Genomic DNA, 23,343 nt, shown 5'->3' on the forward strand with positions numbered 1-23,343 from the left:
CATCCAAGCATGCATTTTCCATCTACCACAATTTTTATTTTATTTTTTGCAAGCAAAAAAAAGCAATGTATACATATGGCTGCCATTTATCAAGACACATTTCACTGAGGAATTGGCTCCCAGATACAAAGTATTCCACATGACACAGCTTTAAATAATTTATTGAATGGTTAAATGAATCAGAAATTTGAAGTGAGTTCACATATTGTTTCTACCTGAGGGCCTATGAGTGGTTTCCTGCTTGGCAGGGGGTTGGACTCGATGGCCCTTGTGGTCTATTCCAACTCTATGATTCTATGGTGCTTGATTCCCTGTGCCACTCAGGTTCCTTCCATCTCACATTATTCCTTTGTACATCTGTGGCATCAGCAAGGATTTACAAATGTCATCCTTTGTCTCTTGCCCAAGCTTAACATAGCAACATTAGTCATATTCAACATTAAGCCTTTATGGACCATCAATGGACTTGGTACTTAAGTATTTCTACTCTGTGGCTCTTTTCTGATTATGACTTTGTTGTATATTGCCCTCATTGAATATATTTGTTTATGAACCCATTTTTCATTTAGGGAAGTGCAAGGAAATACAATTACTGTTAACAAAAGTTCTGTACATCTAAGGTTAACTCCACAGCCTGGGAGAGATTCATGTTTGTCCTTAACATGCTTGAACTCCACATTTCTTTGCCCAGGCAGAGGGCCTTCTCAGTAGTGGCACCCTCCCTGTGGAACAGCCCTCCCTTCAGATGTCAAGGAGATAAAGAATTACACAACTTTTTAAAAGACATCTGAAGTATTGGGAGGTTTTTAACGCTTGATGTTTCTATTACCTTTTTAGATATGCTGTAAGCCGCCCAGAGTGGCTGGGGAAACCCAGCCAGATGGGCAGGGTATTATTATTATCATTATTATTATTATATAATGGATGCCTCTGTCCCTCTAATCAGCTGTGGGTGTACATCTGAATAGGTCATGTAAGTTAGGCCATACAGGCAGTGTTTTTTCTTTCTTTTTTGTTAAAAGTGAGGTGCTTGTACTCATTGATTAAAGTGTTGTGGATGCCAGCACAAAATGGCCGCCATGGGCAGCAAAAAAAAAAGGAGGTGCCAGTACTCTCTATTGGTGAGTACTGTCACACGCAAAAAAAACCTCCTATGTATAGAGATAAGTTGTCCCTGGGAACCAGGACTGGAAATGAGACTCCTACTTGTAGACTTTTATAGACTGTGGCAAGTATCACATGCTTGGGCTTCAGTGTATTAGGAGAATCCAGGACCGGGCTTGCCCATGAGTTGGCCTGAGACAGCTGCCTCAGGTATCAGAATCCTGTGGGGTGGCAGCCCGCCTGCCGCCACCAGAGAAGTGAGGAGAAGTGGCAGCAGCTTCCGGCAAAATCTTGTGGAACCCTTGTGATAGCTCCGTGAGATCTCATGAGACCTCCACAGAGTATTGCCAGAAGCTGCAACAGGCATGTGACCCTGGAAAGCGTGGCTTTGGTGGGGGTGGCACCTCCCCGTTTCTCCTCAGGTGGCAAGACAGGACAGGCTGCCCCTGTGCAGATCCACTCTGAAGCATTGGCAAGAGAGAGTACTAACGCACAGTGGAGGTTCTTATGGCATGGGCCTGAACAGACCCAGTGAAAGAAGAACGTAGGATATGTTAGGACTATATATTTCCCGTGGTTATATGACTCCCGCAGAGGTCATAGCTATACCTACCAACAGATTTGCAATTCTTTTTCTAAACTGGCAAATATGAAGCTATCTTTATTGAGTCAGGCCATTGCTCCATTGAGCTCTGAGTTTTCTACCTTTCCTGGTTCTAGTTGTGTCTCAAGCATTCCTGGCTTTGCAATCCGATATCCTTTAACTGCAAATGCCAGGGGCTGGACCTAAAGATTTTAACCTGCCTCTTTTTAAAAGCCGTTTGCCCTAGTGAACCCTACAGCTTGGTAGCTTGGTAGTTTGGTAGTCCTCACTAGCAGTTTAGTGAACAGCCTCAAGTGTTTGTATGGGGACAGAAATTACCCTTTACCTTTTATATTCAGTTCCTTTCCTAATAATTCTGCACATCATGTTTGGAATTTCTCAGTACCGTAAACCGAGGGCCTGATCCCAGAACGGAAGCAGTTTGCAGCTGCCGTCCTTGGGCGTAATGATGGCTGCATATATGCGAGAAATACCTGAATATGCTAGGGTGCTTCAGACATGGACTGGCAAGCCCTGAAGGGGCCACTCTGATGATTGCCCTCTTCCCAGGGGACCAGAAAGAGAGCAGGAACAAAATTATTTTCTAACACTACTTCATAAGCTGAAACTCCTTTACTCCCTAGGTAATTTTTTCATTCTACAATAGCGCCAGTGTCTGGAGGCATTGCTTACACATCCTTTCAACACATTGCTCTTGGTCTCTCTTCATTTTTATTTCTGCACTAAAATGCCCATGAGAATTAGACAATTTTCTCTTTCCTTCTTCCAAAGAGCTCCTAAGTCTGCAATCTAACCCTGTTACTGGTGCCTAGTAATTTGGTGCATAACTACCCAGTTTCTCTTCTACTTCGAAATGCATTAGGGAGAGAGTCCTCAAGCGAGGAAGGCATAATTGCTGAGTGCGTTTAACTTCGATTTAGCTGAAACCTATAAAGTAAGTGCTTTACCGGTTCGCTTTTAAAAAAATAAAAAATCTTGATATCTCTTTTCCTAACAAGATGGGCATCCTGCGGAAGTATGGGACTAGTACTTGTCAGGCCTTCATGAATATCTGTTATAAAGATCTTCATCTGGTTTTCAAAATGCGGAAGTGTATGCAATTTTTCCAAAGGGTCTGGATGTCATCAAACATACTGGGAAATTTGAAGTTTGCATAAGTAGCAGTGTTAGTTACGCAAATCTGGAGGAGAAGGGAGAATAGCAGATACAAATTGGAGTGCGATGTTGACTAGAAGAATGTTATTTAAGTTATTCCACTGACGCCATACAATGTCTTGACTCCTTAAAGATCCTGCTACCAGAGAATGTGAGGGGATCACAAAGAAAACGTGGCCATGGCAACTTCTGTTTAAGGATACAAAAGGATGCCATGTTGTTTCGTTGGAAGAAATCCAAAAGCCGCAGTAGGATACTTAATAGCATGTGGCTCTACTGTGAATAGCATGTGGCTCTACTGTGGCTTTTCTAGTTAAGGAAACATCTGTCTTCCCCCAAAGTACTGATTCTACAGGTAGTGATTTAATAACATGTTCCCTTCTAGGAGCCCTACATGGTTGATGAAATGTCTAGTCTTTGAGCTGGAATGGCCACAGCAAATTCTAAAAACCTGTCCAGATTTTTACCCCCGTTAAGGATTGAATATGTATGTATGATGGGTGGAATTCAATGTCACACTGTGTCAGACCTTGTGTCTGCACAAGCATTGCAGCTTCCCAAATGGAACAATGCCCTCTGGGGTTTCTCCCACCCCCCAATTTCGGGGAGAAGGGTAAGGAAGTGGGAGGGAGGGTTTGGTTGTTGTTTTTGTTGTTTTAGCTATTTATTTGTGCTTTTACCTTGTATTTTTATCCTGTGCACTGCCCTGAGACCTTGTGGTGAAGGGTGCTATAAAAATAAAATAGTCCCATGGTGCAAGTGGGAGCACTGTCAGGGTCCATTAAATGAATTGTGTCTTATGTCTTTAAACGTATAGGACTCTGTGATGTAGAAGTATACGTGCTCCAAGCTCATGAATTTTCACAGTACACTATTGAAAGTAAATTCTTTTTAAGTGATACACTATAAATAATGCACCGGAAGCAAATTCTTCAGAAATAAATGTTGAGCTAGCTGGTATTGAGGGGAAACTACAACTAATGATCCGTCCTGTTCAGCAAACTTGCTGTCTGATTCCGGCACCCCGTGGTCCAGATTATAATAGCAGGAGGAAGAAGGTCCTGATGAATGAGTTGAACAATACAGATCTTAAGGCTTGTAATATTGTCCAACTCTACAATCTATTATTCTTTTACAGTGCACAGTTCTCTGTGTTGTGATTAGGGCAAAGTACTTAACCTAATATGGGTAGCATCATCTCCAGTAAACAGCTACCACTTCTGTTGGTATGAACAGAATTTGGTTTATGATGTAATGTGCAATATTTGATTTATTAAAAACCAAATAAATATTTGTATGGTTTTACATGGTTTATTCTGTCCTCAGAGCACTTGATAGAATTTGGCTTACTGGTTAGTTTGCTGGCTTCTTTCCCCCCTGATCGGGTGCCAGAACATGGAGCTGTTCCATGTCTGAGAGCACAACTAATGCAGATAAGCAAATAAGTTGCTAACAGTTGGTCCAGTTTGTTCAGGAGCAAATGGTTTCAGACAATACAGAGCTGCTTGATATTTAGCTAGACATGAAGGGGCAGCTAACACAGGTGGAGTTTTTGGTAATTTGGACTCATGTGGTCCAGCTGGGACATATTCACACACATCCCAATCTTGGTTTGCAGCCAGGGAAGTCAGTCCCCGGAGCAGATTTGGAAGGGGGAAGAAGGGCAGGGGAAGTTCAGAAGTTATTCCACTCATTCAATGAGTTCATTGGGCTCAGCCCTTTGTATACAGTTCCACTTGTGTTCAAAATTCAGGCCAGCTTTGCCCACGTATCTTTAAAAACCAAGGTCAAAACGCAGGTCTTCCAATCAAAATGCTTGTTAAATTATCTCTAAGGCAGCACTGTATGCAGAGCTCTTCCATAATTTTTTTTAAGTTGCTTTGTTTTATTCGGAGGGGAAAGAAGTTCACGTGAAAAGACCTTCAGAAGCTTCACTCTTAAGGGGTCTCAGCATAATGTTATAAAGCTGATTTGTTAAACACCATTGTGCATTCAAACCAGGATGCTTTGTTTGAATGCAATATTAAGTCAAAACTTTTTAAAGGTGAAACTGAATTCTATCAAAATCCTCTTTCCAGCGATGCAGGAGGAGGAGGAGAGGGAAGCAATGGGAATGGGAACCAAGACTATTCTTGAGCTTGTTGGGACTCATCCAAAATCATGGTTTTGAATTTCTCATGAATACAACCACAGGCTTCGTGTTAGGAGTAGTGCAGTTGTAGCAGAAAGATCACTTAATATCTGTCACCATAGTTAAGGTAAAGGTAAAGGGACCCCTGACCGTTAGGTCCAGTCGTGGCCAACTCTGGGGTTGCGGCGCTCATCTCGCTTTACTGGCCGAGGGAGCTGGCGTACAGCTTTCGGGTCATGTGGCCAACATGACTGAGCCGCTTCTGGCGAACCAGAGCAGCACACGGAAACGCCGTTTACCTTCCCGTTTACCTTCCCACCTATTTATCTACTTGCACTTTGACATGCTTTCGAACTGCTAGGTTGGCAGGAGCTGGGACCAAGCAACAGAAGCTCACCCCGTCGTGGGGATTCGAACCGCCGACCTTCTGATCGGCAAGCCCTAGGCTCTGTGGTTTAACCCACAGCGCCACCTGCATCCCTAGTTAGTCACCATAGTTAACTTGGCCTAAAATTATGTTTTCAAGGTACAGCAGTGGGGAGCCTTTTTTTGGCCTGGTGAAACAAATCTTTATTTCTCCAACCTCCTCGGACCAATTTTGATAGGTGGCTGGGACAACCCGCTGGTAAATTATCTGACACCACAATAACGGGAGGTGATTGACACATTTCAAAGTGCCAAGCATAGGGCTTGAAAAGGGAAGAGCAGTGACTGGAGTAAACAAGGCTATCTAGAAATGAATTAGAAATGCCTTTGAAAAAAATAAAATAAAAATAGGTTGCAAAAGCTAGGTGAATGTTAAAAATGTGTGTGGGGGGAATAGCAGACCTGAAAAATGCAGTGCTCTTTAAATTTGCAAGTCAAATATGTGAACACTCTTCCCATGTCATCAACATGAATTTAAGCACACGGAAGAACTTGAATTGGCATTCGTGTGACTGTTCCCTTGTTTTCAGAGGTTGCTAAAGAGACCCCGTGAATGGGGCCCGCATGACTGGTGAATGAACAAAGTTTATCCAGGGAAATAGCAACTCATTTAGGAGCAAGCAAAAATCTGGTGTATATCAAAACTGATTTAAGTCTCACAGGGTTGTGATTCTAACCAAAAGAGCTATAGCAATATAACAAGCTGCCTTGGGAAGTTAAGGGGAAAATTAGACTAGCATAGTTCAAACATGCTTTTGAATATAAACTAACTTAGAACAGAATTCTGCTGCTCATGACTTCCTTCTAGCGCCCAACAACTGGGAGAGTTCCTGGATCCAGCTTGTATTTTGCAGGGCCAGGAATGCGTATTTTTAATTGCCTTGACAGGACAGCTAAACTCCACCAAATTTCTGGCACGTATTATTCATGCATTGACAGCTTCACAAATTGACTACTGCACATGCTATAAATTATTTACTAAAATTAACGCCTGTCCCCCTCTCCGTAAATGGTAACTGGGAACCTGTCACACTGATGCCCCAGCTTCCAGGTTAAATTCAAGTTTCTGGTTTTTGAGCTGTGATCTCTACTATTTGGCTTGAGTCCAGCATCCATACCTTGTCACTTATCGCAGGGGTGGGGAACCTCTGCTCTGCGGACCAGTCTTGGACTGCCAGGCCTTTCCTGCCAAACCACACCCTCCTGCCCATCAGCTGGCATCATGGAGACATCAGCTGATGGGCAGGACGACAATCCGCACTTGACTGCATGCCTGCTCCCAGCAGGGAACAGAACCACACAGCCATGGCAACAGGATTTAATCTCAGCTGATGGTCAGTGATTAAATCCTGCTCAGATGCACTGTTTGAAGTAGCTCATTTGCTTCTATTGCAAGTGGGCAGGCAGGTGGCAGAAGAGTCTCTTCCACCTTTCCCCCTCTGCCTCCTGTGTACTACTTGCAGGAGGAGTGCGCAAGCTGCTTCAGACAATGCTTCTGAGATGCAATCTAAGACATCCCCCCATCCGTGGGGGATGCTTTGAGGAGCTTCTCAAAAGCACTCTTTGAAGCAGCCACCCCTTCTCCTTCACTTAGAGGAGGAGATGGGTGGATGCTTCAAACAGCTTTGGGAACCCAGCGTTAAGCAGCTGATGCAACAGGAGAGCCATCCTGCTAAGCGCTGGGCTCTCCTGCACAACCAAACTCATCCCTTAGCTGGACCCTGTCCCCAAATCAGCTAAAGAGAAGGGAGAGTGATGCTGCTTCCTTCATCTGGGTGTTCACAAGCAACAGCAGCAAGCAAAGCTTCTCCACTTATGCTTGCAAAATATAGCTTTTTCTCCCCTCTGTGTAAGTGGTGAGGAGGAGGGAAGCAAGTAGCTTGCCAGAAGTATGCTCCGAGCTCCCCAGTCTGCTGCACGTGAGGTTGGCAATGGACCCCTCCCAAGTAGGAAACCCCCCCCCCCAAAAAAAAGGGGCTGCCCCACCCACCAGCAAATATGTGATGTACTATGCGATTGACAGCCACGCTGTCCACCTTCCAAATTTGGTCCACAGTGCTTATTTGGATAAGAATCAGGCTTGTGGAGCTCCAGAAGTTTTGCCACCCCTGTTCTGTTGCAATGTTTGTTTTAGGCTGCAGCCTATATGAACTTACCTCTGAGTAAATTCCATTGTACTCAGTGTTGGATACTTCTGAGTAGGCATGTATAAGGTGATGCTGTTAAACTCGCTAAATCTTTAGGACTGGGCAGGCTAAGACTATTAATGAGTTAAAGGTTTTTTTCCCCCCCAAGCCTTTCTGTGTTATCCAAAACCAGGGTAGTAATTTTGAATATAAATCCAGAGGTGATGCTGATAGTATTAACTAGCATTCTGACAGTATTTACAGTACATTGCAATCCTTACCCATTTATCATCACAGGAACCTTGTAATGGGAAAAAAGTAATGGTATTAATAATGATGGTGGTGTTGAAATTAGCACATTTTTATGAGTTGTTGCCTGAGGACTACACTGACTTGCCCCAGGCTGTAAATGAATACAGATTAAAAAAGAAATTCTTACATCCATATGTAAAATTCATCTGTCCAAGGGGCCATGCTGGCTATAACTACTCTGTCTTAATTAATTCTGATGAGAAGAAAATGACCTTGAATGAATACCTGTAGACTCAGTTCCTAGCATTTTGCTGAGAGTGGCAATGAAATAGCACAGTGTAGAAGCAGCATGATACTCTTCACTCAGCCACACAGAGCCTCCAGCATGGAAGCAGGCCCTCTGCATAAAGCAGCTGTGCAAAGAGTTGGTTCAATTTGCAAAGAGGAAATCGAATAATTCAGGCCTCTGCAGTCAGGCAATTGTGTGTGGAGAGTAATATTTAGACCAGTCCTACCACAAAATATTTCTCTTCCACTGGTCTCATAGTTCATATGACAGCTCCGATTGCATTGCTAGACCTGCAGGTTTAAAAGATTGTGAAATATTTGGAGTTCAGTTTTAATCCTAAGAAATGAAATCGTTTCGAGGGTTTGGGTTTTTGTGTGTGTTTCGCTTGCCATGTTGTAATTTTCATCACAGCTTTCCATTCCTCTCTGGGTCCTTCAGTCTTGGTCTCTCTGCTTTGTTGTATATATTGCCCATCTAAAGTTGCATATATTGTATATATTGCCCAATCCTAAATCTATGACTAAAAAAAGGAAAGCAAGTATTTCTAATTACCTAATAATAATTACTAATAACTACCAATTACCAAATACTACCATTGTTGAACCCACAAAAATCTCACAATCAAATACATATATATTAACTCGATAGAAGTAAATGTGCCTAATCTGATAAATTTAGTAACCAGAACTTGTTTAGCACAGAATTCCAAAGCTTCTGCTGTCATTATTTTTTTCATGTTCCTCTTCTTTGGAGTCATCATTTCCAGAATAGGAATATCAAGAAATCGGCATGTGTACCACTGTTGCTTTGCATCCATCATAATAATACCATATGCAAAACATACAATTACTAAAACATGCAGAGGAGTTATAGCTTTCTGCAGCTCATAATGTATTTTACAATTCAGTGCACAGTGTAAATTAGGTTGTCTACTCCAATTGGACAAGTTTGTGTTGTCACTGTTCAAAAGGCACACTTTAAAACTTGAATGGGGTTGGGGTTTTTTTTTACTTTGAATGTTTGCATTTGACTTTGAACTTAATTTGAAATTAATTGTCCATGGCAGGTGTGTTGAGTCTTAAGTGAGTTAATGATTTGTATGACATTTTTCAGTTTATAATGTGTTGTGCAGTTGTTTTATACCCACATTAATTTTGATAGGTGAGTTAGATTGTGTGGTATTGTTTTAGTATCGGCTTTGAGGCTCTATAGAGATTTGGATCTTCATTTTCTTTGCTCTAAGACAGTTGGCTGTCAGTGCTAATACATTCAGCTGACAATTGTCTTACTACTTATTTAATCCTCGCTATCGATGTTGAGAGTTTGGCCTGATTTGTTTTCCTCCTTCAAAGTCTCTAGCACATATTCCTAGGGCAGGGGCACTTGGGGGATGTTAATTTTCCTATATACTTGTCATGGCCATTCAGAAGTTATTTCTGCAACTCATATTTCATGAGGAAGTAGAGTTGAAATTGACCTTTAATATCTATACCAACTAACTGGCATAAGGAAGAGGTCAGTGGAGTGACTTACTTGAGTTCCTCAAATGAAATTGATGGAGAACCTTTCTCTCAAGTTCACAGAGCTTAGAGCAAGGCAGTTGAGTATCAGAAAGAGATTGTAAACCCTTCAGTTCAAACAGATATAACCAGAGAGGCATTTGCTCTGTTCTTCTTTTCTGTGTATTCAAGAAGCCCAGGGTCAAAGCTTGCCTCACTATGGAATTGTTAGAGATGGCAGTAACAAACAGGACGTGTAGTTTGCAGCTGTAAAAACAGGACTTAGAGTCAGCCAGTGACATGAGAAGTTCATGAAAGAAAAATATAACATCAAGAGGAGATTGTTTGGCCTCTTTGTATGACCCATGCAAAGTCAACCACATGGTACAGCAATCTGAACTCTACAACTGCCTTTTGTATCTGAACGTGGCTCATACATTTCTGTCAGGATGGAACTCACTGTGTATGAGTATGCCAGAATAAAAATTGTGGGGGAAGTAGGTGAAATTTCTAGTCTCTGCATAGGGAACTCAAAACATGGTTTCACCACTATGGCTCTGGCACCCGTATGTGTATGTGGTAGATGTGGTATAACCGAGTTCCTTATTATTGATGCTATTTACATTAATTTTATTATTTATTCTGTGGTTCTGTAGATTAATAAACATAGTTCACAAACAGAACAATGGGCCAATTGCTATGGAGTGATCCATAGGTAGGTATGAAGGCAAGATTTTGCTGGTGGCTCTTACCCTCATAATTTATTTTTTTAAAGAAAATTGAGTTTTGCTTTTTTTAATGTATGTGCTGTTTTGTTGTCTGTCTTGTTATAATTAGGAAAATAATGTTGTGTTGAAAATGGTATGAACATTTTTAAAAAATAAAAATCTGAGCCTGTCTTTAGGTTAAACAGTCAGATCAGGGTTGGGGAATTGTTTTTCTCTTTAGGGCACATCCCCATGGGGGCAATGTGTTGGGGGGCAGCATGCCAGCAGGTGGGTAAGGCTGGAGTCAAAATGAGCAGGACCGCCCCACAGTGATTTGCACCCTTATCCATAGGTGCAACCCATCCATCAGATGATTCATAATTCCTGACAGCACACCTGAAATTTGCATTGCAAAAAAACAACAACCCTCCAATGCAAAGGGTCCTGGCATGGTAGTGGGACGACTTTAACCCTTTGCAAACTACTGGGGGCAGACACACCCTCCATTCTCTCCAATGGGAGTTCCCCTCTGCAATGCAAATTGTAGGAAGCAGGGGTCCAGTGCGGATGTGGACCGTGGTGTGGGGAACAAGAGGGCTTTAAACCCGTGTTCAAAACCCCCATTGTCCTAGGCACATTTTGCGACAGGGATTTTCATTAGAGTGAGCTCTGGGCGCAGTACTGCACCTAAAATTTCAGATTAAAACTGTGGAGTGGAAGGAAAGGAGGACCTTTTTCTGCCTCCCCACTTCTAGCTACTCTGTGAAGATTGGAGAAGAGACGCTCTTAAGAATATTAGCGGGTGGGCAGGGGAAGGACTAGACTGTGTGAAAAATGAACATAATATTTTAGCTGCAGTTCATTCATTTTCAGCTTTGTATTCTTGTTATTTAAAAAAGTGTGCCTGTAGACATTCCGTTGTTGCGCCCATAACCTAGGTCTAAGGTGCCATTTAGCTCCTAGCTTTCCTATCTCAGTTTTTAACACTGCTTTAACCCTCCCCCAACCCCTGTTGTGGTCCCAAGATAGAATGGGGTCCCAGCTGATAAAATTGGATGCACAAAAGCCAAGGAGGAGCAGGTAGAGGCCAAGGAGGAGAGGCTAGATGGAAGTCTTCTGATAGCCACATTTGAAGCGCAGGCCGCGATGGCCTCTCCCAGTTCCCCGCCTTTGTGTTACATGAACTTTATATCAAGTAAAATATCTACAACGCGTGTTTCTGCTTCTGCAACTGTTTTGTGCAATAATCCCTTATCCAAATTGCTGTTAATTCCACATTGCAGAAGCAGAGCCCTATTAGTTAATATCATCCCACCAGTAGCAAATGAGCATTTAGACGGGAGCAAAGCAAGAGGAGAGCTGCTCTGCCAACCCTACAATACTTATAGCCGAAGGTCATGACATCACTTTGTTGTGCAATTTGGCAGGGCTACTTGTGGAAAGTGGGTGAGCATATGTAGCAGAAATATATGCCAGTGAAGGGCAGTTGCCAGGTTTTTGTGTGAATGGAAATGTTTAATGCGTTGGCGGTAATGGCGTTGTAATTATAAGAGGTGGCTAAGGTGCTATTAATAATGTGATAAATAGATAATTTGAAGGTTTCCTAAATCCCCAGACAAAATGATGGATTCTCCCAACTCCTTTCTAGCTACCTTAAATCTTTGGAGGCGGGGTGGGGGTATAGAATCAAAGAATTGTCGAGTTGGAAGGGACCCCAAGGGTCATCTAGTCCAACCCCCTGCAATGCAGGAATCTAAATGCTTGGGGGCACGTGCATAATTGCAATTTAAAGCCCTGCACAGAACGAGGCTTCTGTAAATCAAAAGAAGAGCCTGAGAGGCCTGTTAGATGTTAGTGGTCTGCATCCTCCTCCATCGATTCGGCTCTGAAAAGAAAACAGGAGAGTGTTACTTTCGAAAGATCACCGCAGAATGTGTTTGTGCTAAAGGATTAAGCTGACATTGTGTGTGATATAACATGTAATGACTTGTTTAACATGTAATGAAGAAATCGAAATTGAATCTCTCCCTGCGTCATGCTGAGTAAGAGGCCCGTTCGGCAAGGAACTGTCATATTAAATTCTTGTTGTGCTTCCAGACCCCTTTTGATTCCTAAATCTTTTGGTGGAGACTAATCTAAAATCAAAATGGTTCAGGGGCCCACATGCCAGAAGTGGTCACATTTGTGAAAGTTCAATGAACCTGCAGAAGGAGGTTGAAATTTGTTGCTTTACTACAAAGCTTGCAGCCAACGCACCTGCTGGTTTGCTTTTTGCTTGGGCTTGTAATGTCCTGTTGTGCCCGCTTTGCCTTCTTTGGTGCTGGCTACATAAAGTGTAAAAAATACTGAACCCCTTCTGGTTAAATACACGTGTAATTAACAAGCAGCAGCAAGCCACCAACCCACACTTTAAAAGGCAGCACTAGTAACATTTTCAATATTAAATATTTGTAGTTGTCCTTCCCTCTGTTGTTACGGTCCTTAAAGGACAGGTTTCTGCAAAACAGAAGGTGAAAATTATGTGCCAAAATATGTCAGGCTAGTTATCCAACTAATTTTATTCCATGACCTGCTATTTGGGACTATTTGTACTTTCAACAAAGTTCTGTAGCTCTTTGCTGTTTATATAATCCAGCACCTTTGAATTGCCACTGCAGGAGATCTTTACAGTTTCCACGATGATGTTTGCCCGCTTGTATAACAAAACGATATACTTAAGTAACACAGAATCAATTCCTTGTTTACTTTTCATTCAGTTCATACATCTCACTCTGTTAACATCTAATCTTCCTGCTTCTGACACATTTCTCCATCACTGCTGGAGGCAGCAGTGACCACTGAGGCTGCTGGCAGAAGCGTCTATCATAGTATTGCTAGCAGGTCAACTGGTACGTTTGTATGGAACTGACTGAGGCATTTCTACCCTCAACACTGTCTCCCAGCATGCGTTGGAGTAAATCGTGGTACAGAGGAGGAAAAGGGGGCAAACATTCTTATCCCACTGGATCAGTTGCATTCCCGATGTTTGCCATGAATTGGAAGGTGATCATCTGTAGTGGGGAGCCAGCTTAGTTAGGTAGATTTCCCCACAAGATTTAGAAAATCTGAGTTCCAAAGTGCAGAGGGAGCCTACACAGCAGTCACCCTCGAATGGATGTAGAGAATGACTCAAGGCAAATCTTTAAAAATGTAGTATAAACACTGACAACTGGGAAACACTGGCCTGCGAGTGCTTCAGTTGGAGAACAGCTTTTACCAAAGGTGTCATGGGCTTTGAAGACACTCGAACTCAGGACGCAAGGGAGAAACGTGCTAAGAGGAAGGCATGCTTGGCAAATCCACACAGTAATCAACTCCCGCCCGGGAACCAATGTCCCCACACTGTGGAAGGACCTGTGGATCCAGAGTTGGCCTCCACAGTCACTTACGGACTCACTGTTAAAACCTTGTTTGTGGAAGATAATCTTACTCGGCTACGAGTGATCGCCAAAGAAGAGAGAATGACCAGAAATGCAGTATAAGCTGGGGAGCGAGTGTGTTGCTCCCCATTTCTGCCTGTCACACATGATTGACAATGTTTGGAGGAACTTGGTTAGGATTGCATTGTTAATCCTCCCTGTGTTCTGTCCAATTGCTTTTCATGTTCTTATTTAGACTTAAGGAGCTCCCCCCCCCCAACACCCCAATTCTAGCATAATATAGAAGTGTAAAGAACTGATTCCTGTTGCCCCTGATAGTGAGGGGTGGCATATGCTTGCCCCAAATACTTTTTCCTACCCTCTCCACCACCATCGTTCCTCAGTATATTTCAGTCTTCTTTCTCATGCTATGTTTGCATTTAACATGTACAGCAAAACTCTTGCTCCCCTAATAACAATCTTTGCTTCACCAAACTATTTTTCAGAGTCACTCCTTAGTCCTAGCTACTCACAAAGCCATGCAGTTCAGTTGTGTTCCCTCATCATTGCTCCTTTGCTAATCTTAGATATTTAAAATAAAAATGTTGCATTTCAGAACTTTCTAGAGAATATCGAAATGCCTGTTAAGTTTGGCACAAAATGTTTATATTCACAGCAGTAATTTTGGTAAAAAGACCTACAACCAGGGCTTTTTTTCAGACAAAACTCACTGGAACTCAGTTCCAGCTCCTCTCAGGTAGGCGCCATTGCCATTATAAGAGAACAAGAGAGGCATTCGTGGTGAGTTCCAGCACCTCTTTTTCTAGAAAAATAGCACTGCCTACAAAAGATCTGAAAATATAGTGTGGAAGAGGCAGGGTTTTTTTCACCAAATCTCCTCAGTTGCCACTTCTCTCTCCTTCTCCTTTGCTCTGCTTTGGGATAATGATCTGAGCCGTATTTATGGGAAGGTTGATAGGGAGAGACCTGGTGAGGTAAAGGTTGAGGGGCAGCTATTGCTTATTATTATTGCTAAGCAGCCTCAGGGCACTCTGTTTTCTCTCGTTCTCTGAGTGGGGGACATGAAATCCACTTCCTTGCTCACTTAACACCCAAATAGTCTTATGCTGTATTTTTCGCTAAACATGTGGAAGGCCGTAAAACTAGCTGTATAAGATATATTTGTCTTTACCTTTACATTTCAGTGTTCTGTCTCTTGTGGACGAGGGCAGAAGTATCGAGAAGTTTATTGCTTGTCGAAGGATGGGACACATTTAGAAAACAATCTTTGCAAACACCTGGCTAAACCGAATGTGCAAAGAAAGTGTAGAGGTGGCAGGTGCCCAAAGTGGAAAACAGGAGACTGGGGACAGGTAAGGTGTGACATCCTACTTTTTGCGCCAACAACTATGGCTGTTGATAAACATCGGGGTGTTGTGGTTGTTTTAAGGGAGGGGAATCATAGCTCAGTGGTAGGACACATGCTTTGCTTTCAGAAGGCATCAGTTCAATTATCACCCTCTCCAAGTAACAAAACTGAGATTGACCTCTGCAAGAGGCCTTGTATAGTTGTCACCTGAAAGTACTGAGCTTGATGGATAAGGGGGTTGATCCGGATTTTCTTGGATTTTATTTTCCAGTTTATTAAAGCTGCTTCTCTCCTGGATATATGGTGTCATTGTTTAAGATGGAAGGGGCATGTAGACTTCCCTTCCCACCCTACACACACACACACACACACATTTAACACATGGAGGGGAGCAGGATCATGCCTGCCCTCTCTCCCCGCCCCTCTTCCCACTTCTCATATGTTCAGCATTTACGTGAAAAGAATTGTGTGCGCATAAATTTCCACTCTAATACTGAACGAGCAGAAGTTGAGAGACGAGGTCCAAGGGCATGATCCTGCTCTCCCTCCACACGTTCATCATGCAGGCATGGGATGAGAGATGTCTGCGTACCCCTGGGTTGCAAATCTTCCTTGGTTTCCCAGCAGATGGCCGCATTCAGTCCAGTCTCTCTAAATGGGACAGTCAAAGGCAGATGGATCTGATGTTGGCTGTAGGAATCCTCCACTGTGGCATGTAAATTCAAGCTTTAACCTTCCTCCGTAGCTTGACATAGAATTTTGCCTTTTTAATGTATTTTACAGTACTATACATATTTGTCAGGCTTTTCAGTAGTGGCCCCCTGTCTTCGGAACAATGGACCAATGCTGGCATTTTCTTTGCTTGCCCCCCCCCCCATCAATCGCCTTTTATTTCTCCAGGCATTTTTGAGTATTAATTTTCTGCAGCGGTTGAATATTTCTTTTTTTTGGGGGGGGGGGAGGAATCAGTGTTCGAAACTCCCATTGCTCTAGGCACATTTAGCAACAGGGAATTTCATTAGCGTGAGCAGTTTCTGAGCTCTGGGCGCAGTACTGCGCCTAACATTTCAGATTAAAACTGCAGAGTGGAAGGAAAGGGGGACCTTTTTCTGCCTCCCCACTTCCATCCACTCTCTGAAGACTGGAGAAGAGACCCTCTTAAAAACATTAGGGGGGTGGGCAGGGGAAGGACTAGGCCATGTGAAAAATGAACAGTTCATTCATTTTCAGCTTTGTATTTTGTTACTAAAAAAGTGTGCATAGGCACTCCATTGATGTGCCCATAACCTAGGTTTAAGGTGTCATTTAGCTCCTAGCTTTCATATCTCGGTTTCTAACACTGGGGGGATATTTGGTAGTCGAGTCCGTGTTGGGACATAGACGGATGTGCTTTATTGTGTGACCCCCTTAATACTGTTTTCAACATTTTACTTTGTGTTGGATTTTTAATTTTTTGTAAGTTCCTTTGAATCTTTTGTGGGAACATAGGAAACTGCTTTCTCCCGACTCAGACCATTGTCCATCTAGCTCAGCATTGTCCGCACTGGCTGTCAACAGGTCTCCAGGGTTGCAGGAAAGAGTCTCTCCCACCTGGAGATACTGGGAATTGAACCTGGGACGTTCTGCATGCAAAGCAGATACTCTACCACTGAACTATAGCTCTTCTCCAACAACTCACAAACTGAGATGCTGCTGCTGCTGCTGCTGATGATGATGATGATAAAAAATTATACCCTGGCCAGAGCCAGGCTCAGGGCGGCTAACATCAGTAAAATTACAATAAAATCATAATAGGGGGAAAAAAACAATTTAAAATACAGGTTAAAATGCAATTTAAAATGCAGCCTCATCTTAAAAGTAGCCCATAGATCAAAACCGTAAGGGGAGGGGGAAACATAAGGGTCAGACTGAGTCCAAACCAAAGGCCAGGTGGAACACCTCTGTCTTGCAAGCCCTGTGGAAAGGTGTCAAGTCCCCCAGGGCCCTAGTCTCTTGTGACAGAGCATTCCACCAAGTCAGGGCCAGTACTGAAAAGGCCCTGGCCCTAGTTGAGACCAATCTAACCACCTTGCGACTTGGGACCTCCAAAGTGTTGTCATTTGTGGACCTTAAGGTCCTCCGCGGGGCATACCAGGAGAGGCGGTTCCGTAGGTATGTGGGTCCTAGGCCGCATGAAAATGATACTCAGAAGTAAGCCCCCATCAGAGGGCATTAGAATTGCACTGCTAATACTTGGATACATTTCACAACCCCTCTTGTAAAGCCTATTGTGGAAGGTTCCATTAGTTAACGGAAAGAGAGAAGGAAGGGAGGATGTAAGAAATCATATGTCAAATTCGGTGATCTCCTCCTGTGCCAGACCTTCGCTTTTATCTATGCTGTGGCCTTTCCAGTTAGCATACTTCCAGCTAATACAGTACAGCTCCTTTTGTAAACAAAAGTGGAGGAGATCGGCCCTTGTGGTTGCTAAGCAACTGTGGGCTGCCGTCAGGGCCGGTGTCATACATAAGCAACCTGGGCCATGCAAAATATCCGGGCCTGTGCTTCAGCAGTTGCTTCGGGGGCTAACTGAGGGAAAGGCGAGGGAATAAAATGAGGTTGTGCAAGGAGCGGGCAGGGGGTATGGTTGAAGGACATGCAAAGGCAGACGACAAGACGTGAGACTCTTCAGGCAGCCATCAACCTGCCACAGCTTCTTACCTTACAAATCGTTGGCCGCCCCAAAGGGAAGAGTAACAATGTCAGGGAAAAAGTGTTGCGCCTACCTTCAGTACAGACAGGAGTGCTTTTGTTTGCTGTCAAGCCTTGCCATTTCTGCATCAGTTTGCTATTAAAAGAAAAAGTCTGCACACACAAAAATTCCTCAGCATTTTAGTTCATGTTGCTCCTAATACGGTATACACATCCAATGCGGAGAAGTGCAAATTTTGAAAGGTAGCTGAATTTCAATTTGCGTATTGATCTGCAGTGTGCAAATCGGGTATGTTCACATTAAAATGCAAACCATATTTCTTCCTATCTCTCTGGCTGGACTAGGAAGGCAGGTAATTTCTCTCCTCCTTCAGGCCCCAAGAACCTGCTCATAATCATAATGCAAATAGGCAGAGGGCCTACAGACCATGAGAATCTTAACATGGAAGGACTTCTAAAACACAAATGCATACACACACACACACACACACACACACACACACGGTGTCTTCAGCTTTCCTAGATCCAAGCTGCTGAGTTGAGTCACTCGCCATCGCTGGTTTGGGGCAGGCAGCTTTAGTTCAGCTTTAGTCAAATGTATAATTTGGTTACTCCCTTAACATTCTGTCGCTGGTCTTTTAACTTAAGCAGAAAGCTCTCTGTGGAACTCATATGATTATTGGCAGATTGAGGAGAACGGCCTTTGTAAGTGTGGGCACATCATTTTTAAGAGGCAGTGAGTTTGCCATACTATTTTTGGGCCCAGGATTTTTTTCTTTCTTTTTTTTTGCACCTCTGCTTTTGAAATCACATCTTGCCCTGAAAGCAATCTTTGTGGCTAATGAAGGCATGCCAGCCGACGCACGACGGCCTGTCAGATGTTTGAACTTATATAAAAACAGACGTTCTGAAACTTCCAAGTATTATCTCAGATGATTGGGGCCCAATTCAGAAAGGACGCAAATTAATAAGGATGTAGTATGATTTATAGCCTGCGATAATCTGTTGTGACTTGGCAATTAAAGGCTATGATTGCAATGCTCTGCCTGGTTGCCTGTGCTTCGCCCCATTGAAACGAGTGGGGTAAACAGCTAATCTGTATGCTAATGGTTAGCCCATGAACAGGCCATTGAGATCTAGACTTTGTTCTTCAGATGGTGTAAACCGAAATGTCTGTCACCTTAGTATAGTGAGTGGTACCAATTTAAGCCATCTGGACATCAAGCTGTGGTGATAGTGATTTGTTTTTTGGTTTTTATTTTCATTTACAAATATATATCTAATGACACCCACAGAGAACTTTTAAAAATCTGCTGTCAGTGTTCCAACAGTAGTTCCTTATATAGTCGGGTCTAGAAAGGGCTATCATTCATCACCATGCCGTGCAATGACACATTTTGTCTAGCTTTGCTAGAGTACAAGAGGGTTTGAATAATGCCTCATTGGAATGTCATGGCTCTTTCTGCTAGATGCCGACATTTTTTGGAGGGGCAGGGATTTATTAGCTGCTGCGATGTATTCTTCATACAGTATTTTCATTGGATGTCATAGGGAATATAAAAGGGATTTCAGTGCACCCAAGGTTTCAGGGGCTCCTCTTACGTCAAGGGAAAGGAACTTGGGTGTAAGATAAGGGAAAAAAGATGTGGATGGTGCCTTGCACTTTAATCTCAGGGAAGGAAATATGCAGCCTTGTTGTGTTCTTTAAGGTGCCTGGAGGCAGGACTTGTGGGAGGGGGAAATGCCTGCAGAAAGTATGGTTTGCCCCGTAGGTTTCCAGAATTGTCAGCCTATGGGAGAAGGGGAGGAACAGGCAAAAACTCACGACAATGTTATGCGTGACTCAAGTTCTCACTCTCTGTGGTTTTGGTCAGCAACAAATTTTCTTGAAGGGTCACTATGGCCTAGTTTGCACAATCATATCTTGGGCTACATAAGTCAGGATATGCATAGACTGCATGCCCTGAGTTGTATATTGCAGTCACCAGCCAGATGCTTATGGAAAACCCAAAAACAGGACTGCTTTGGTTTCCTGGTGGCTGGTACACAGAGGCAGGCGGCTTCTCATCCTGGAAGTGGCAAATAATTATCAGGACAGTGAGTGACTTTCCAGGGTCCCATCCTGGTTTCCTAAGCCATGATGTAAAGGAGAGGTATGCGGTCATATGCAACCATTCCCCGATGCTTTGCTTTGCCCAGTGAGTGAGTTCCTAAACCACTGTTAACCACAGCTTCCTGTTACGTGCGAACCCAGAAATTACTGCTAGTAACCTACAACAGAAGGAGCTTGCATGGTGCCATCCAGCTGTATTTCACTACAACTCCCATCAGGATAATGGGAGTTATAGTCCACAACAGCTGGTGTTAGCTAAACTGACCCATGATATTAAGCCATGGTTTAATTATGGCATAATATCCTGACTCATCTGTCAACAATTTTTTTTAATCTGTCAACATTTTTTTTTAATTAGGGGTAAAGCACATTTTAAATTAAGTTTTGTTTGTTTGTTTTTAAAAAAGGGCAAAGCAACATTTTTCACAATACTGATTTGTACTAGGTAAATACTAAAGGCAAATTGCGTTTTCTTCTTTCAGGTAAAGTAGTTATTTGCTAGAATTGTGACAGATCTCACAAATATCAGTTATGTACATTGAGATCTGAACAGCAAGATTGTTTTCACTGTATACATGATAAGTACTACTAACATCTGCCTCTAAGGAGCTATTACTACCTCGCTAGGATATTGACTCATTACTAATAGGGAGAAGTCCTCCAGTTCAATTTAGCTTAACTCAGTTTGTATCAGTCTTCTATATCATCATAGCATTCCTGAAAATGAACGCCCTTAAGTATGAGAAACAAGGGATAAACTCCTTTTTGAAATACATTAAAGGGAACAGTTTCGTATAGATTCCTCTGGCTGTGATTCTGCTATTCAACTATTCCATAAGGATTGCAGAGGATAAGCAGTGTTATTAATCACAATACAAAGCACCACACCACATTTGGGTACAGATCAAGCTCTCACTCGCTGTATCCTCACCTTGTCGTGGTGAGTGGGCTTGCACGTTCCTATGACCCTTGTGAGCGAAGCCGTCAGGAATCTCGTACTCCCAGCAGGGTTACCCAAGGCGGCAAGGTCAAAGGGAAGTGCGCTGCACATATCGTCAAAAGTAAAATTCCATTCTGGTTCTGTTGCCAATTCCTTCTTTCCCAATAGTCCCAGGCCACAGATCGAAATCTCACCCAACTTTTGCATTAAAATCACCAAGGAGGATAATTTTATCTTCCTTAGGCGTCTCTGATAGGACGGTACCCAGCTGAGAGTAAAATTTTTCTTTAATGTCTTCATCGGCATCCAGTGTTGGTGCATAAGGGCTTATAATAGTAGCTTGCTGGTTTTTGGTTACTGTTATTCGAAGGGTTGAGAGTTGCTCATTAATGCTGGTAGGGACTTCTGACAGGAGCTTCACAAGATCGTTTTTGATAGCGAAGCCTACACCATGTATTTGACATTCTTGTTCAGATACATCTTTCCAGAAGAATGTGTAGCCTCCTTTTTCTTCCTTCGGTTGTCCCTCGCCTGCTCTTTGAGTCTCTAGAAGTGCTGCAATATCAATGTTAAAACATCGCAGCTCTCTTGCAATGATGGCAGTTCTGCATTCAGGACAAAGTCCATATATTCCATGTTCCAAAGTTTGATTGTCTTTTACACATCTGGGTGGTGACCCCACTGGGCGCAGTAATACAGTCAGGGAAAAAGGGAGGCAGACTATGTTTAGGGCACCTTTTCTAGCCCCTCCCCCTTTTGGGGGTGAGCAGTGGATCCTAAAAAAGCGCTCCAATTGGAGAACCGCCTTTACCAAAGGTTTCATGGGCTTTGAAGACACTCAAACTCAAGACACAAGGGAGAAACGTGCTAAGAGGAAGGCACGCTTGGCAAAACCACACTGTGATCAACTCCTGCCCAGAAACCAATGTCCCCATTGTGGAAGGACGTGGGGATCCAGAATTGGCCTCCACAGTCACTTACGGAATCATTGTTAAAACCATATTTATGGAAGATAATCTTACCCGGCTACGAGTGATTGCCAAAGAAGAACAAATAAAGCTGCATTGTGCTCCCCTTTTTCAACTTATAAAACTAGCCTTTCATAACTGTTTATAACCCCCCCCCCCCAAAAAAAAAAAAATGTCTGAAGTCCATTTGCTCTTTGGGTCTCTCCACTTTACGGGGCATACCAACACTAAAGTGTGCAACACTGAAGAAGCCCTTTTTTAAAAGTTGTTTACTCAATAAAGAATGGTGATTTGCCAGGGGTCGCATTGTAATTGACAACTAGCTGTAAATGTAAGAAAATGATATGAAATTGTTATTTGCAGGAAAATGATAATTTGTGTTGAATTCAAGGACATTTTGCTTGATAGATACAACATTATTGGGTTTATAAAGTTGTTTTTAATAACTCTTATATTAACAAGTGCTCTAAAACGTGTTAAACTAATACTTGCAAATGTTATTCATGATCTCCGTATTTCAAGTATCTTATAAGTTCAAGGAAGCTTAAAGATACTACATTACTGGATTCTAAAGTGTTGCTTAATGGCCCTTGCATTATTAGCAAAAGCCAATCTTCAAAAATGCTAAATGTCAGCCATAATATCTGTGTTTTAGCTACAAACCTTCTTGACTTTTAAACTTTTTTCTTGGTAAAATTAATTATCCTCTTCTGCACACACTCAAACGGCCTTTCAGGATCTACTAATGAGCAAAAAAGGGACACGGGTGGCGCTGTGGTCTAAACCACTGAGCCCAGGGCTTGCCGATCAGAAGGTTGGCGGTTCGAATCCCTGTGACGGGGTGAGCTCCCGTTGTTCGGTCCCAGTTCCTGCCAACCTAGCAGTTCAAAAGCATGTCAAAGTGCAAGTAGATAAATAGGTACTGCTCCGGTGGGAAGGTAAACGGCATTTCCGTGTGCTGCTCTGGTTTCTGCAGACAAACACCAGCTCCCTTGGCCAGTAAAGTGAGATGAGCACCGCAACCCCAGAGTCGTTTGTGACTGGACTTATCTGTCAGGGGTCCTTTACCTTTACTTTTAATGAGCAATAATATCTCATCCATTTGCCATATTCAGGCATGTATACTTGCCAGGAAGAAAGTCCAGTTGAGTTGTGGGACTTACTTCCCTGTAAACAATGTGTAGGATTGGATTGGAGTACTATCAGTATGTCGTTGGTAACACATTCCCTGTGAATAAGTGAGCTCAGTGAGGCTGACTCACAAATATAAGATTGTTCACGTACTCCAGACATTATTACTGCTTACTTTTATATGATTTTAATGAATCTTCTAAAAACAAGGACAAATGAAACTATTTTTCCTAACCTTCATTAGGATTAGCTTTAGACTGAATATGTTAAAATAATTCCAAAAGCAATAGCAAATTAGGATGGGGGGGGGGAATAAAGTGGAAAGATAGTTAGCTATGGAATTAGACATACACTTAAGTCTGCTTTAGTAGCTGTGGGGAAGCTTGTAGCATGATGTGGGAAGAGGGATATATCCAGCAACCTGATAATGATCCTGTTAC

At 42.8% G+C, this 23,343-nt stretch overlaps 1 protein-coding gene and 1 long non-coding RNA gene across 9 annotated transcripts in view; one reads left to right on the plus strand and one right to left on the minus strand.

The window, feature by feature from the left end:
* Window positions 1-23,343, plus strand: part of ADAMTS9 (ADAM metallopeptidase with thrombospondin type 1 motif 9) — a 136,751-nt gene that overhangs the window by 84,737 nt on the left and 28,671 nt on the right. For 6 of the 7 annotated variants that reach the window (XR_003705384.2, XM_028719491.2, XM_077925063.1 and 3 more), the window contains one exon: window positions 14,897-15,064. The exons of the other annotated variant lie outside the window; for it this stretch is intronic. Coding sequence is in view for 5 of the 6 variants with exons in the window: in XM_028719491.2 (XP_028575324.2) it covers window positions 14,897-15,064 (168 nt within the window). In the remaining variant the exon portion in view is untranslated. The remainder of the gene's footprint in view (window positions 1-14,896; window positions 15,065-23,343) is intronic. 7 annotated transcript variants of the gene reach the window in all.
* LOC114591868 (uncharacterized) overlaps window positions 13-23,343 on the minus strand; it is a 31,097-nt gene continuing 7,766 nt past the window's right edge. The window contains exons 3-4 of one of the 2 annotated variants that reach the window (XR_003705385.2): window positions 17,826-17,904; window positions 13-12,178 (exon numbers count right to left, since the gene is read on the minus strand). This is a non-coding gene — a long non-coding RNA (uncharacterized LOC114591868). The remainder of the gene's footprint in view (window positions 12,179-17,825; window positions 17,905-23,343) is intronic. The other variant, XR_003705386.2, reaches the window with a different exon arrangement.

This window comes from Podarcis muralis, chromosome 2 (assembly GCF_964188315.1).
Source record: "Podarcis muralis chromosome 2, rPodMur119.hap1.1, whole genome shotgun sequence".
NCBI classification, from domain to species: domain Eukaryota; kingdom Metazoa; phylum Chordata; class Lepidosauria; order Squamata; family Lacertidae; genus Podarcis; species Podarcis muralis.